The 14,284-nt window shown below is 31.9% G+C and overlaps 1 protein-coding gene across 5 annotated transcripts in view; it reads left to right on the top strand.

Moving 5' to 3' along the window:
* The window catches only part of LOC148618488 (centrosomal protein of 131 kDa-like), a 50,604-nt gene that overhangs the window by 1,121 nt on the left and 35,199 nt on the right, over positions 1-14,284 (top strand). For 2 of the 5 annotated variants that reach the window (XM_088577493.1, XM_088577494.1), the window contains exons 2-7: positions 807-940; positions 1,585-1,627; positions 3,110-3,183; positions 5,036-5,147; positions 6,068-6,805; positions 9,451-9,681. In XM_088577493.1, coding sequence (XP_088433619.1) covers positions 921-940; positions 1,585-1,627; positions 3,110-3,183; positions 5,036-5,147; positions 6,068-6,805; positions 9,451-9,681 — 1,218 coding nt within the window. In that variant the 5' untranslated portion in view covers positions 807-920. Of the gene's footprint in view, positions 1-806; positions 941-1,584; positions 1,628-3,109; positions 3,184-3,391; positions 3,468-5,035; positions 5,148-6,067; positions 6,806-9,450; positions 9,682-14,284 lie in introns of all 5 variants that reach the window. The other 3 variants (XM_088577490.1, XM_088577492.1, XM_088577491.1) reach the window with 2 other exon arrangements.

The following is a 14,284-nucleotide window of genomic DNA, read 5'->3' as shown; positions in this document are numbered from 1 at the left end:
AACACCTAAATGAGCTATCCTGTACTATCATACATCTTGTACTTAGTTACAGCCCTAGATTAATCCTACGATGCTAGAACCCCATGCAGGTCCGGGTGTTAAAAGAATAGGCCTGCAGCAGCACTAAGCTTGTCGTAAAAGGCGACTAAATAGTGCTCAGAACCCTAGCCGGTGGCATCTTTCACCTTGTTGGGAAAGATGCCACGTTCCTCGCACGTTAAAGAACCCTACCGTGGTATTCTCCCGGAGTAGGAACCATAGGGCTCCACCACAGGAGGCTAAATTGCCCGACTCTACCCACCTCTCCCTATTATCAGTGACAATCAAAATTTGTCGACCTCATTGTCCTTGTGTCCCATCCCTTTTTCATATCATCATCATTTCATGTTCATTTTATCATCCATTTCATGTTCATTGTCTGAATATAGCTGAAATATTGCTGCTCGGACGTTAAACCTCAACAAACAAACAAAAACAAACCAACGATGCTAGAACTGTCGAATTTGTGGTGCAAATTTTTTGTCATTCCCTCCGTGGGACTCGAACTTGTACCGCTGTAAGATCTATGGCAACACTATTGTATATAAAACAGTTTTACTGTTTAGTTGCTCACTTGAACCAAGTTTAAAATTGCATTATTATTATTTTACCCTTAATTTATATACGGTAACATGCACTTTTATGATTTTGGAAGACTGTGCTGAAGTGCCTTATTATACAAGATTGTGTCCCTCTATCCCAATTTTTCTAGCTGAATCATGATTAAAAATTAAATAGAAATGCCTTTTCTCATAAATTTATTTTAGGCATCATCATGACTTCGCGTAGTCAAAAATCAGATTTAAATCTGAGTTTGACTGGATCTCAGATTTCCTCAGCTTCCAAGTCACGATCCTTACATCGACCAAACTCTGTTAGTGATGTCAGGGGTTCGAGGAAGGTAAGGTTACTATTATTTTTTCTATTTAATTAAATTGTTTTTGATTGAGCATTTACATATAATAACTGTACATGAATTATTGATTTGTCCTTCAGACATGCATCTAAAAATTCTGATATAAATTTTTCCTACCTTTTCCTTTACCTATACCTTTTTGCAATGGAAATAATGAAGATGACCCAATAAATTCTAAATATTATTACTAGGTCAGTTATGAAAAAGAACAAAATTTGTATTGTTTATGGTACTTTTTTCATGTAATTGTTTATCTTAATAATAAACTCTATTTTAACTCACCCAACTACATTGTACATCTACATTGCTCAAGTTATGTCCATCCACCTGTCAATTTGTCAACAGTCCATCTATCATTACTTAGTTTTCACCTATTAATTTCTTTATCAAAGCCTTCAATCAAAGCTTTGGTGGATTGATTTCTGCAGAAATCTGTAAAGGAAGGCCACATTTAAAAAGGGAACATATATTCAAATATAGTCCAGTTTTTTCAAACTTAAATGAAATTTTGGTAACCATTAGAACTTTGATGTGATTGATTGATTGACCCTTTATCTGGGGCTGATTGTTCAGTATGAAGGTGTGAGGTGTGTATGAGAATGCTCAGCAAAATTTTTTTATTTTTGTAGGAGATACCTAAATCAGATTCCAAGAAAAGAAACTCAGTTCAAGGTATTGTGTTCTCTCAGATGCACAAACATATGCACTGTGCTACAACCAATCCAATGTGCCATGCTACTAATTATGAATCTTGAAGTCTATGGGTGAAAGTAAATTTTTTTTATTTATCGATATTTTAAAAAAAATATCAAAAAATCATATTGGACATACATTTTCGCTAACTTTAACTATTGACATTGCTTTTTGAGCTGTTGCCATCATTTGTTGTCCGTCGTCGTTAACATTTTTTCAAAACTCTTCTTCTCTGACTCTACTTGAACAATTGGAACCAAAATCAGTATGAATGTTTCTTGCAGTATCCTGCATAGAACTGAGGTGGAAATTTTTGATTTGTTGAAAAACATGGCCGCCATTACTAAATATAGAACATAGGGGTCAGACAGTAGTTTTTCACATATATCTCCAAAATCGTTAGGTTTAGGCAAATTCTGTCTCCTTAAAAATTTTCATTTTAATCAGTAACCCATGTTGGAGTTATTGCCCCTTTTCAACGTTTCTTTGCTAGTTTTATGTCTTTCAAATATCTTCTTCTCTGACCCTACTTGACTAATTGGAACCAAACTTGGTATGAATATTCCTTGGGGTATCATGGATAGAAGTGATGTGGGGATTTTTGATCCATCGAAAACGTGCCAGCCATTACTAAAAATAGAACAAAGAGGTCTGACAGTAGTTTTTCGCATATATCTCCAAAACCGTTGGGTTTAGCCAAATTCTGATTAGGGGTGTAAGTGTTCAGCATGGTGAGATCTATATGTGGACATTTTTTTCTTTCAACCTATTAAGCCATGTTGGAGTTATTACCCCTTTTTTTGACGTTTTTTTGCTATTTTTAATGTTATTTCTTTCAAAAATCTTCTTTTCTGACACTACTTGACCAATTGAAACCAAATTTGAGGCAAAATTGTTGGACAACACCTTGTTAAATTTATTGCCCTTGATAGACAAACTTTAACCAGGTGAATGATTCAGGCACCTGGGAGCCTTTTTTTAGTTTTAATTTTGCATTTGTAACAGTCCTTTCCTTCAAAATTCTTAACGACTAATAATGAATAATAGAGCAATGTATAGGATTCAACTAGCCCAAACAAGAAAAAGTACACACCATTCCACTAGCCAGAATCAATGTTTACTAGCCCCAGGCTTCTGGCTTGTAGCTAAATGTCGAACACTGTAATGTGAACTCTTCAATCATTCAGATAAAAATTGTGTGTTGTGAAAATGCAATGAAAATGTATACATTTTTTATTATATTCTGACATATACAACTATATTTTTCAATTTTCGCACTTGAATGTGTAGGTTGTTGTTACAAGTTAGAAACAGTTTTAATCATGAAAAGCATACATTATTACAAAAAATTTGAATGACACTCCTTAATTTTCATACATTGCGCTCCCAGGCTACTGAATTACACTACACACACACGGCTACACAACAATTTTAATATTCTTCCATGATCATACATTTCAGCTCATGAATAGACTTTTTAAGCTTACTTTTGGATGTATACAGTGTACAACATTGACATTTTTAGCAATTTCAATGTAAGTACAAACTTGTGAAATATACTTTTTATACCCCACTGCATGAAGAGGTGAGGTATAATGTGATACCTTCCAGAAAGTTGTGTCTGCCTGTCGGTCCCCCAAGGGTTTCCAGATGATAACTTTAGTAGATAATGATGGATCTTTTTCAAACTTAGTATATTTATTTTGCACAATAAAATACAGATATTAATTGTGTGTTTGATAGATGATCTCAGTCACAGAAGTAATATGTCATCAGCCAGTAGTAGTAGGAGTACAAGGAAACCAGGGAAGTCTGCAAGGTTTGTCATATGTAGCACATTCTGTTATAGATTTACTGTTGTTTTTTTTTGTTAAATAAGTTACATTTCCCTATCTATGCTTCTGTTCATCCACACAATTTTGTACAAGTAATCTTGTAGTACCATATGTCCTTCAGTACATGAATCTTTTTTTATTTTATTTTCCATTTTTGTTTCAGAGTAATGGAACTTTATAAGGCTGCTTTTTTCATATGGTCCAAATGAAATTCATGAATTTTTTTTTTTCAAACATGACAAAATAATCATAGATAAGCTAGTATTACCAGTGACTATGTCTTTGTATAAGCACCTCTTTTCATTGAAAGAATTCCAAGTCTATACACTGTGTACTGATAAAATATATTGAAATTACTACTGATACCTGATGTAAGAACTAACTATAAATCAGATGCAAAGAAATCTAAAAGCATAATTTAATTTTAATTTTTATAAAGTTTATGGACACTATTTTCATAAGCAGTTTTTCATTTGCAATTGAAGTCAGGTCATACAGACTATTGAATCATTGTCATCTGACATAGTTATTGGTTAATCTATAAAACTACAGTCTGGTTTACAGCACATGGTTCTAAGCAAAGGTGGAAACAATCATGGAAAACAGTGATAGGATAGGAAATTATTTATGAACATCATATCTTTTTCCTTAAAACTTTCCATTAAATAATGTATCAAATGCTGAAAAGAGTCAGACATGCTGTAAGATAGAAAAGTGTCAGACATGCTTTAAGATAGAAAGGTGTCAGACATGCTGTAAGATATGAAGTGTCAGACATTCTGTAAGATAGAAAAGTGTCAGACATGCTGTAAGATATGAAGTGTCAGACATTCTGTAAGATAGAAAAGTGTCAGACATGCTGTAAGATAGAAAAGTGTCAGACATTCTGTAAGATATGAAGTGTCAGACATTCTGTAAGATAGAAAAGTGTCAGACATGCTGTAAGATATGAAGTATCAGACATTCTGTAAGATAGAAAAGTGTCAGACATGCTGTAAGATTTGAAGTGTCAGACATGCTGTAAGATATGAAGTGTCTTTTCTTTTTACTTTTCTTACAACAAACTGAAATAGGTTCAATAATTAAATATACTGGTAGTGTTGTTGAAAAATAAATTATATATGGGCAGAATAGATGAACTTACACTTGACCAGTATGGAACTTGTAGCTACATACTTAGCTACATCTGCCTATAATGTAGAAGTTAATGATTTAAAATAATTGCTAGTGCCTGAAAAAATTATTTAAAAAACTTAATATATTTACTGGTTATAGTAAAGAGCTTCACTAAAGAATACCAGTATATATTATACACAATGTAAAAATCCCATCTTGAGTAGTATTTTTGAAAATCCTGCCACTGATGATGCAAATATAGAAAATGAATATAGGACAGCCTGAAATATGTCAATAAGATGAATTAAATTATGTGACATTACAAATATTTTTATTTTAATCTGTTTGCAAAATAACTTGGAAGGTCATACTTTTCTCATGGTGTTGCCTCGTCCATAAGAAAAAAATAATCACTGATTAAATTATCTAACTTCAGTGATGATTTCTTGGCTATGTTTGAAGACTCAATGCAGCCTAAAATTAAAGGTCCATCACCATCTCAGAAGAAACCTGGAAAGAATGCTGTCAAGGTACTATGGCAACAGCCAGTAAGTTTGAATGATTATGTGTTTACTAAATACACTTACTAGCCTGATACTTCATTGAGATCACACTATTTTGTTAAGGTTAATTTTTTTAGCAATTTTCATGGACAACAAAATGTATTTCCAACTCACATTGTGCAGTAGAGTCAATTATTTTGTCAAAAATTCATCCTTGTTTTTGGGGTAATGGTCACAGTTATGTGTTTCAATACAATTAATCCAGTGTGTTCAAGTGTTAATGCCAAAGTTAAAGAAATATGAGTAAAAACCATAGGTAAATAAGTTAAAGTGGTCTGTAGTAAAAATTTATTAGTGTACCTTTATATAACATTCTATGTTTTGACTGCTTCTATTAATGCAGTCTTGTAGAAGCAAGATTTTTACTATGGAGACTATAGAAAATATGATTTCCAAGGGCCATTAAAATTGAAAAGGGTCTTGTAAATACTACTTGAAACTAATAGTTAAAGACATTTGTAAAGAAACCAATAAAAATACAAAGTTCAGAAGGGTATATGTAAGACTAAACATTGAACCTATAATTGTGAGTAAACCAAGTAATAGGGACACACTATATATATATTAGGAAATATTGCAACAATTCTAAACAAACCCAGTTTACTCTAGGTTTATCATGTGGTTTGTGTTAACACCAAAAAATCACAATATCCCACAATCTCAGGTGTCATCGTAGATCACACTATAAGCTCATAGCAAACCCAGTTTGTCTAGCAATGTTAGAGTTGCATAAGTTTCACTTCGGTCCTAGCAGTTGTAGAAATATGGAGTTTGAAAGTACCAGTCATTGCTTGGATTTAAATCTGGGATTTTTTTAGGCTACATACATTGTATTTGATAGTGGGAGCAAGCCCGTGGGCTCATAGACAAAGCTTAAAATCATATTAATAATATTTTTTTTTAAGCCAAAGAAGTTAAGTAGTACTGACAGTTGTCGCTCAGTCACTTCTTCACGACTAGGAGGTGGAGAAAGTGTAAGAACTAATGGTACATCCCGCTCAGCCAAGAAAGACTTTGATGATTTATTGGCTGCTGCTGAAGAGCATGAGAACTTTTTTCAGCCGTCTAGTGTTCGAAGCTCAGATTCTGAAGATGATGTTCTACAGTCTAGTTTCAACAAAATACAAGCTTTAGCTGAAAAACATAGACAAAATAAAATGAATGATTTATTGTTAAGTGATAGAAATGATGCAGTACCTAAGGCAAGTAATTTCAGTGGTATTGCTAATAACATGGTTGTGACAAGTAAACCTCAACAGGTAAAGGCTCCTTTGTCTAATATAGAAAATTCATATCAAAATATTAAACATAAAACTCCTGTTAATGAAGTCAAAAAACAAGAAACATCTCAAGTGGGAAGAAACATAGCAGAAGACTTCATAAAGACATTAAATAATGCTGCTACCACTATACAGAGATGGTATCGTAGGGAGAAGATTAGACACAAACGAAGTGATGCTACTGTTAAAGCTGGTGAAGCAGCTCTGAAAAGACTTCTTCAACAGAAAAAACAAGATCATGAGGACCATAGAAGTTTAGATTTAGATTTTCTTAAGGATGATGAAAGTGAAAGGAAAACAGTAGAGGAGAGGAAGAAAGTAAGAGAAGAAAAGGCCAGGCAAGCCAGACAACTGGCTATTCAGGTAGTGTAATATTTCTTAGTAATGAAAGTTATGCAAAAATGAGGGGTAGGCATATTAAAATAAATGGCCTTTTAAAAAGTTTTGAGTGCTTCTATCTAGCACAGGTTATTTCAATATGAATCAAAAGAAAATTCTTGTGAGTGTAAAATTTGAATGGTTGTAAAAGAGTTCCATGGTCATTTAATTTCAGCTAAAACAATGTTAATTTTGATATTTAACTCACTTTCTTATCAAAAGTTGTATTGTTTGATGATTTTTTATTGAGAATTTTACAGCAATTTTTCTACTACCATTACACTTTTTTGTTACCAATCTGTTGAACAATACAAAGGACTGACAAAGCTATTGAGTCACCTAAACTGACCAGTTGCTATTGTAAGAGTTGATGAATAGGTAGCCACTCACCCATGAAAATATAGATGGACTGGTACAAGGCAGCCAATGCTTATATGTTTCACATCATATGGAATTTTCTCAGGTCATGAATATTACTCACAATATGTATTTTTAGTTATTGCATTTAGCAGTTGACAGAAACCTGTTCAATTTATTCCTGTACTTGCAACATAGGAAAAGTACTAATGTGGAAAAATAATGGTTGTGAATATTGTTTATCTTCTTCCAAGAAAAAAAAAGCTTTGAACCCACATGTCCCCAAGTGGATAGCAAATATGAAATGGCAAGATAAACAATAAACTTCTTATAGTGACACTTCCAATATAGGGCTTTAATACATCACATCTACCACAAAGAATTTGAGATAAAGGATAAAGGATACTACACTGTGAAGTCAGCCTTATATCTTTACCTACACTTAGAGATCAATATTAAAGGAAAAACTCTACGATAAATGTGATGACTTTTCATTTCACCTGTGACAACATCCCTTCAGCACTTGCGTATGGAGTTTTCATATTGCAACTCATAAGTTATGCCAGAGCTTGATGTAACTATGCAGACTTTTGTATCGCGCTAGACTTGTTACAGTTAGGCTTCTGGAACATGATTATGTTGCTACAAGATTGAAGTCATTACTACGGAAGTTTTATTGTAGTCATCATGATCTCATGGATCATTATGGTGTATCCATTTGATTTCCACTAGAATCTTGGTTCCCTTCATTACTCTTTCAAAAATTGTAATTCACATGAACCTCAGTGTTTGCATTTTGTATAGCACTTGTTCCTTAACTATAGTATGAACATACACTTCATTAAAAGGGTACCTTAGTAGACCTATTACAGTTTTATGCAGGAAGCCAAAGAATACACATTAATTGAGGTCTCATTTTTGAAATGATATATAAGACTTCTGTGCGTGTGGTTCAGATAAAAACAAATATTTCAATATACTTTCATAAATTGTGGTTTTCAATCTCATCAACAGTACACGAGATAAAATTTAATTCATTGGATTTGGACTCTCCTCGCCAATGAAAAATAGAATAACCCAGGTAGCTGCTTCAGATTTAAATAACCAGGAACTGGCTATGAAAAAAAATCATAGGTGAGTAGTCATCAACTCTTTTAATAGTAAATGGTCAGTTTAAATGTCCCAATAGCTTTGTTAATCCTCTGTATTCCACAAAAGAGTAGGAATGTCAATGTACATGTAACTGTACTATAGTCATTGAAAAATTTATATAGTAAAAATTCAACGATTTTTTTTCACCCCCTTTGAAATACATAAACAATTTTTTTAAGATTGTTTAACCAAGTGTTACATCATACAAACTCTCCTATTTTTTTAAGCAATTATACATGTACCATAGAAAAAACAAAGCTCAGTGATGCAAATTAATGTTTTTACACTGATTTATAAGTTGTATTAGTGAACTTGTGTTCTGGAATTTTGTCATGTTTTGTACAATGATTTACAACTTGGATAAGTGAAGCTGCATTCTGGAGTTACAAGTATGTCATGTTTATCCGTATTTTTAAATCACAACAAATACAGTTATTTACCATAGATCCCTGTTTACTTGATAGATCATCTGCCCACTGATGTTCAAGGTTCTTTTTTTTCAAGAGCTTCTAAACCATCTCATTGGTCTCAGGGTAGCATTCTCACCTATGGGTTCAATCCCTTGAGGAGTCAGACATTAAAACTAGTAGTCATTGCTTCTCCACCAAGCACTTGGTATTTAAGGGGAAACAGTTAAGATTATTTTAAGTGGAGTCAGAATAATTTGTCTGAGTTGGGTGGTATGCCTACCCATGTTCTGTAACTTCTGTGAGCTAGCACAATAAAAATGGACTCAGTGTGTGGGACTAATACAAAGCCAGGTCTGGTGGATTGGTAAATCGTTTTCATCCTGAAATGCATGTAATATTTGCCATATGATATTACACCATAATCATTTTCAATTAATTAATCAATCAGAGACTTCTTCTTTATTTGTCTGAAAGCTCCCTCTTTAAGTGGATATTTATGTGTTACAAAGTAAGTTACAAATACAATAGCAAACAAATTTCAAAGAAACATGTTTTGTGAATAATTTAGATTGAAAAGACAATAATGAGTCATCGAAAAAAAAATAATGCTATATTGTATACTGAGCATATGCAACTTATATAACAAAACCCCAAATTATATCTTGTGTCCTTCTCTATTCATCAAATTCTTTATTTTTTTGTAATGTATAGGAATTACAGAAAAAGAGAGAACAAAAAAGAGAAGAAGTTAAGAGGAAAGCTGAGGAAGAAATAACATACCTACAAGCAGGTGGTAAAATAACAAAGAAGCCATTATATGTAGGAAAGAAGAAATCTCCAAACAAAGATAGTAATTTAGATACTCCTAATAGTAATGCAGGACCAGAGTCCAGTGTTTCTGTATCTACACTGAGGGCTAATGAAGATGAAGATATAGTGGAGGTATGTTGTTAAGTTATGTGAGCTGGCAACTGGGTCAAAGCTAAATGTACTTCAGAAAAAGGGTATGTATGGAATTTGAAATAATATTGAAAACATAAAATTGATCACAAGTATTAGTGAAGAAAATACTAACATTACTGTTGTACTGTTGTTTCAATTTTTTCAGACGTATAATGATATCACCCTGTTTTTGAGTAGTTTTTGTTGTCCGATGACTTTTGTTTGATTACAGTAATTTGAGTAAAACTTATCCAGTCTTTTTGAAATTTTAACACATTGTTCCTAGAGACATTGTTGAGTGTCGTATATTTTATGGAGGTTTTTGCTCCACCTCTACAAAAATAAGGTCCTAAAAATAGGTGTTTTCATTAGAATTGATAGAAATAGTTTATTTTTAATCTGATTTTGATAGTTCTGATGTCAGTGTGTTCCTTTTGAAATTTTTTATAAGAATTCTTACATGATAGACTTATTATTTACTGTTTTAGAGTTAAAGGCGTACGAAATAGAACAAAAAAAAAGTTTTTGGACTTATCATTTAAGTCGCTTATATTGTTACCAACGTCTTGTACATCAGTAGTTTATATTTGCATGTGATTTGTATAATTATATGTTTATACTCCATGTAATGCTGCAGATCTGTGTTATGTATAACGCCATAGCGTCATAGTTCTAGCCTCATACAAGATAAAAATGTACCTCTTAAATATCATACGTATGTGTTTCTTACTTGTATGAGAATGGGAAGTTTACATGAAATGATTGGTTACCATTGAACATTACCCAGTTTCCGTTTCAGGCACAGGGGCTCGTTACAAGACTATATACATGTAGGTCATATACATTAGCATGGCCTAGATATCTATGAATATTCATTACCAGTCGTTTAATCTGATTCCCTGGTCAATATCATAAGCAACCCAAATATCGCTGCAACATACCTCTTTTAAAAATATCATACACATGTCTATATGTTCAATCTGGTTCTGGGTAATTGAAAACATTTGGGTCATCATGGTTACAAAAAAGTATGCTATCATATCAAGGGATCAAAGATTTCAGCGGAAGTCACCCAATTTTTGAGCATATTTCATTTGAGCCACTTCTGATGTTGAATGTAAGCCAAATTCAATAACAGAGAATATGTTAAGCTACTAAGAAGACTTCAGTCTTTGATTTAGATTAATTCCTCATAAAAACTTTTTTTATTTTTTTTTTTATTTTCATATAGTCAGGCATTTATAACAAAGTTCCATTTGCCACCTGACCATGGCAAATAGAAAAGAAATGCAATTAATTTGTGAAAAGACTATATATGATTTTATAAATTAAATATATTAAACAAATCATTCAAAAAGCATTTATCACAATAAAGCTCTCACACAAACAAAACTCTCACACTCATTTTTGTTTATAGAAAAAAAAAAATCTATTAAATAAATGCAATTTTAAACAAATTGAAAAGACTAAGCTTGCTGCTGTTGTTATTGAATGTAAAATAACATGAGGAAAAATTATAAATATCTAATCAAAAATAATATGTAAAGGGGACCAAAACTTTTCAGCTTTTTCTAAGCTTTTGTTTTTAACAGCAATATACATTTCCAAATTCATGTACCTCTTTATTCTATTTTTCAACCCATATGTAGTAGACAATATTTCATCTAATTTACACTTATAAATATAGTTTTTGGTTATAATCAATAAAGTATTTAAAAGTAAAGACTCTCCTATATAACCTAATAATATCTGCTTTTTATCTAACATCAGATCTTGATAAAACTTATTAAGTCTTCTAAATAGTTCTATATAAATTTGTTTTGTAAAACTACAATCATAAAACAAGTGTTCTATAGTCTCATCACATGATTTACAAAATGTACATAGTTTTGTATTTTTTATTCTAATTTTATACAAAAAAGTGTTAGTTGGAATGATTCTATGGATAATTTTATACTGAAAAATCATCATATATGGATTTTTGCACAATTTCATTAACTTAAAATGACTTGACCAGTCAATATCATCACAATCAAAAATGTTTTCCCAAGCTTGGTACTTGTGGGATGGCTCCTCACAAAAACCTTTAACAATATCTCTCTATATATATTTAATACAATTGCTAGTTCTTATTTTTTCCAAAAAGCCATTACAACATTGAAAGTTTACAAAATTAAAGTCGGGCATATTTTGTACTAAATGAGTTTTCATAATTGGAGGTATTTTTGCTAAAATACCATAATATTTTAAGAAATTTCTAATCCCGTAAACATCTCTCAATTGTTCAAAACTGTAAAACGAGGTAGTATTCCTGTCAATGAGATCACTTAGATTTTTAATACCACAAGATTCCCATCCACAGAAATAAGAAATCTCATTTACAGGGATAAAATTGAGAATATCCAGGGACAAAATATTTTGAACATCAATCAGTGTATCATGCTTTGCTAAATGTAATCTTAGCAAAACATCTCTCCAAAAAGGATTAACAACTTGTTGTGCCAATTCTTTTTGTTTTTCTTTTTCTAAAGCAAATACTCGGTCACCACCAACATGTTCAAGCTCAGCTTTAGCTACATTCTGCCAACTACCAATTGTATTTTCAATGAATCTTTTAACCCATGTCACTTTAAGATATCCATTAAAAGATTCTAGGTGAACCATTTTTAGGCCTCCCATGTCAAAATCACCAATTAAAGTATTTCTTTTTATTCTATCTGGTTTTCCATCCCAGATAAAATTAAAAAATAATTTATTAAGATCATCAATCATATGTTTTGGCAAGTTTGGCAATGAGGTGAACAAATGTACAAGTTTAGACAATGCAAGAGACTTAACAACTGTAATTTTACCAAGCAGTGTTAATTTCCTGTGTTGCCAACTCTTCAAAACTCTGGTGACATCTTTAATTTTCTGTTTAAAATTAATTCCAACCATGTCTTGCATGTGTAAAGAAAACTCAATGCCTAAAACCTTAAAATTAGATGAAGACCAATATAAAGCTTTGTCTTGACACAAGACTTCATCAGAGAAACGCTTACTACCTATCCACACAGCTCTAGTTTTCTGTGTGTTCATTTTAAGACCTGATATACGATAAAATTTTTCAAAAATATTAAGAGATTCTCTTAGAGAAATCTCTTTCCCATCTAATGTCAAAAAAGTATCATCTGCATATTGACTTATAAGGGATTCTTTCCCTTTGATATCTATACCTTTTACATTTTCATCGGACTTCAAACATAAAGAAAGCAATTCTACACCTAAAATAAAAAGATATAGGGATAGAGGATCGCCTTGACGACAGCCTCTTTCTAAGTTAAAGAAACTAGACATATTGCCATTATTTATGACACAACTCTTAGCATCTTTATAAAATGTACTAAACCACCTACACAGTGATGGACCAAAATTAAAACTTTCTAAAGTTTTGATAATGAACTGAAACTCAATTGAATCACAGGCTTTTTCAAAATCAATCAATAAAAGCAAGCCTTCCATGTCATTTTCCTCTAGATAATGCATAAGATCATATAAAAGTCTAGTATTTTCCCCTATAAATCTACCCTTAACAAAACCTTTTTGTGTGTCACATATAATAGATGGAAGCACATTTTTTAATCTTTCAGCTATTGCTGCTGATGCTATTTTTATATCAACGTTTAAAAGACTAATTGGACGCCAGTTTGACATGTATCTTCTGTCTTTTCCCTCTTTAGGTATACAAGTAATAATACTTTGATTCTGAAAATTTGAAAAGTTACCATGTTCATAACCATATGAAATAGATCTAAATATAAAAACACCAATATTTTTCCCAAAAAATTTGTAAAATTCGGTGGTGAAGCCATCAGATCCTGGACTCTTAGCATTAGCCATTTTCTTCAAGGCTTCAGCACACTCTCGATAGGTAATATTACCTTCATATTTTTCTTTCAGTTCATCTGAAAATTTAATATCATGTTGATAAAAATAATCACTATCAACACTTTCAGGATCTACATCATCCCTATTTGTATATAACTTCTTATAAAAATTTTCCTGCTCATGTAAAATATCACTCTGTTTTGATAAATGTTTACCTTTATCATTAAGAAGTTCTGAAACAGTTTTGGTTACAAAGTTTTTTTTCTGAAGACCACAAAAATATTTTGAACACTTTTCTCCATTTTCATGCCAATTAGCTTTGGATCTTAAAAGAAGACCTTCAACTATTTTATCTCTTCTCTGTATTAACTCAGATTTTTTTTCATTTAAAATCTGTTGAACATGATCAGTAGGATTAATATTCAACTGATTTTCAAGATCTTGAATCTCACCTTCAAGATTTTCTGTATATAATCGATCTGCTCTAGATTTTTTAATACTATATTCAATACTAATACTCCGCAGCTTAACCTTTAACAGTTCTAGAAATATTTGATCATTACAGGATAATAGAACATTAATTAGATCATTTTCAATGTCACCTGCAACATAATATTCTAAAACTGTATCTTGTATACATTTTTGAATAATCTCTACATAATCTGGATCACGCAGTAATTGGGAATTGAATTTCCAATATCCTTTACCGCGACGTGCTAAGGAAACAGAGAAACGA

The sequence above is a fragment of the Perna viridis genome, chromosome 4 (assembly GCF_037379345.1).
Source record: "Perna viridis isolate PV_CMFRI_1.1 ecotype Kerala chromosome 4, ASM3737934v1, whole genome shotgun sequence".
In the NCBI taxonomy this organism is placed as follows: domain Eukaryota; kingdom Metazoa; phylum Mollusca; class Bivalvia; order Mytilida; family Mytilidae; genus Perna; species Perna viridis.
This window is presented reverse-complemented; position numbering and strand designations above follow the sequence as displayed.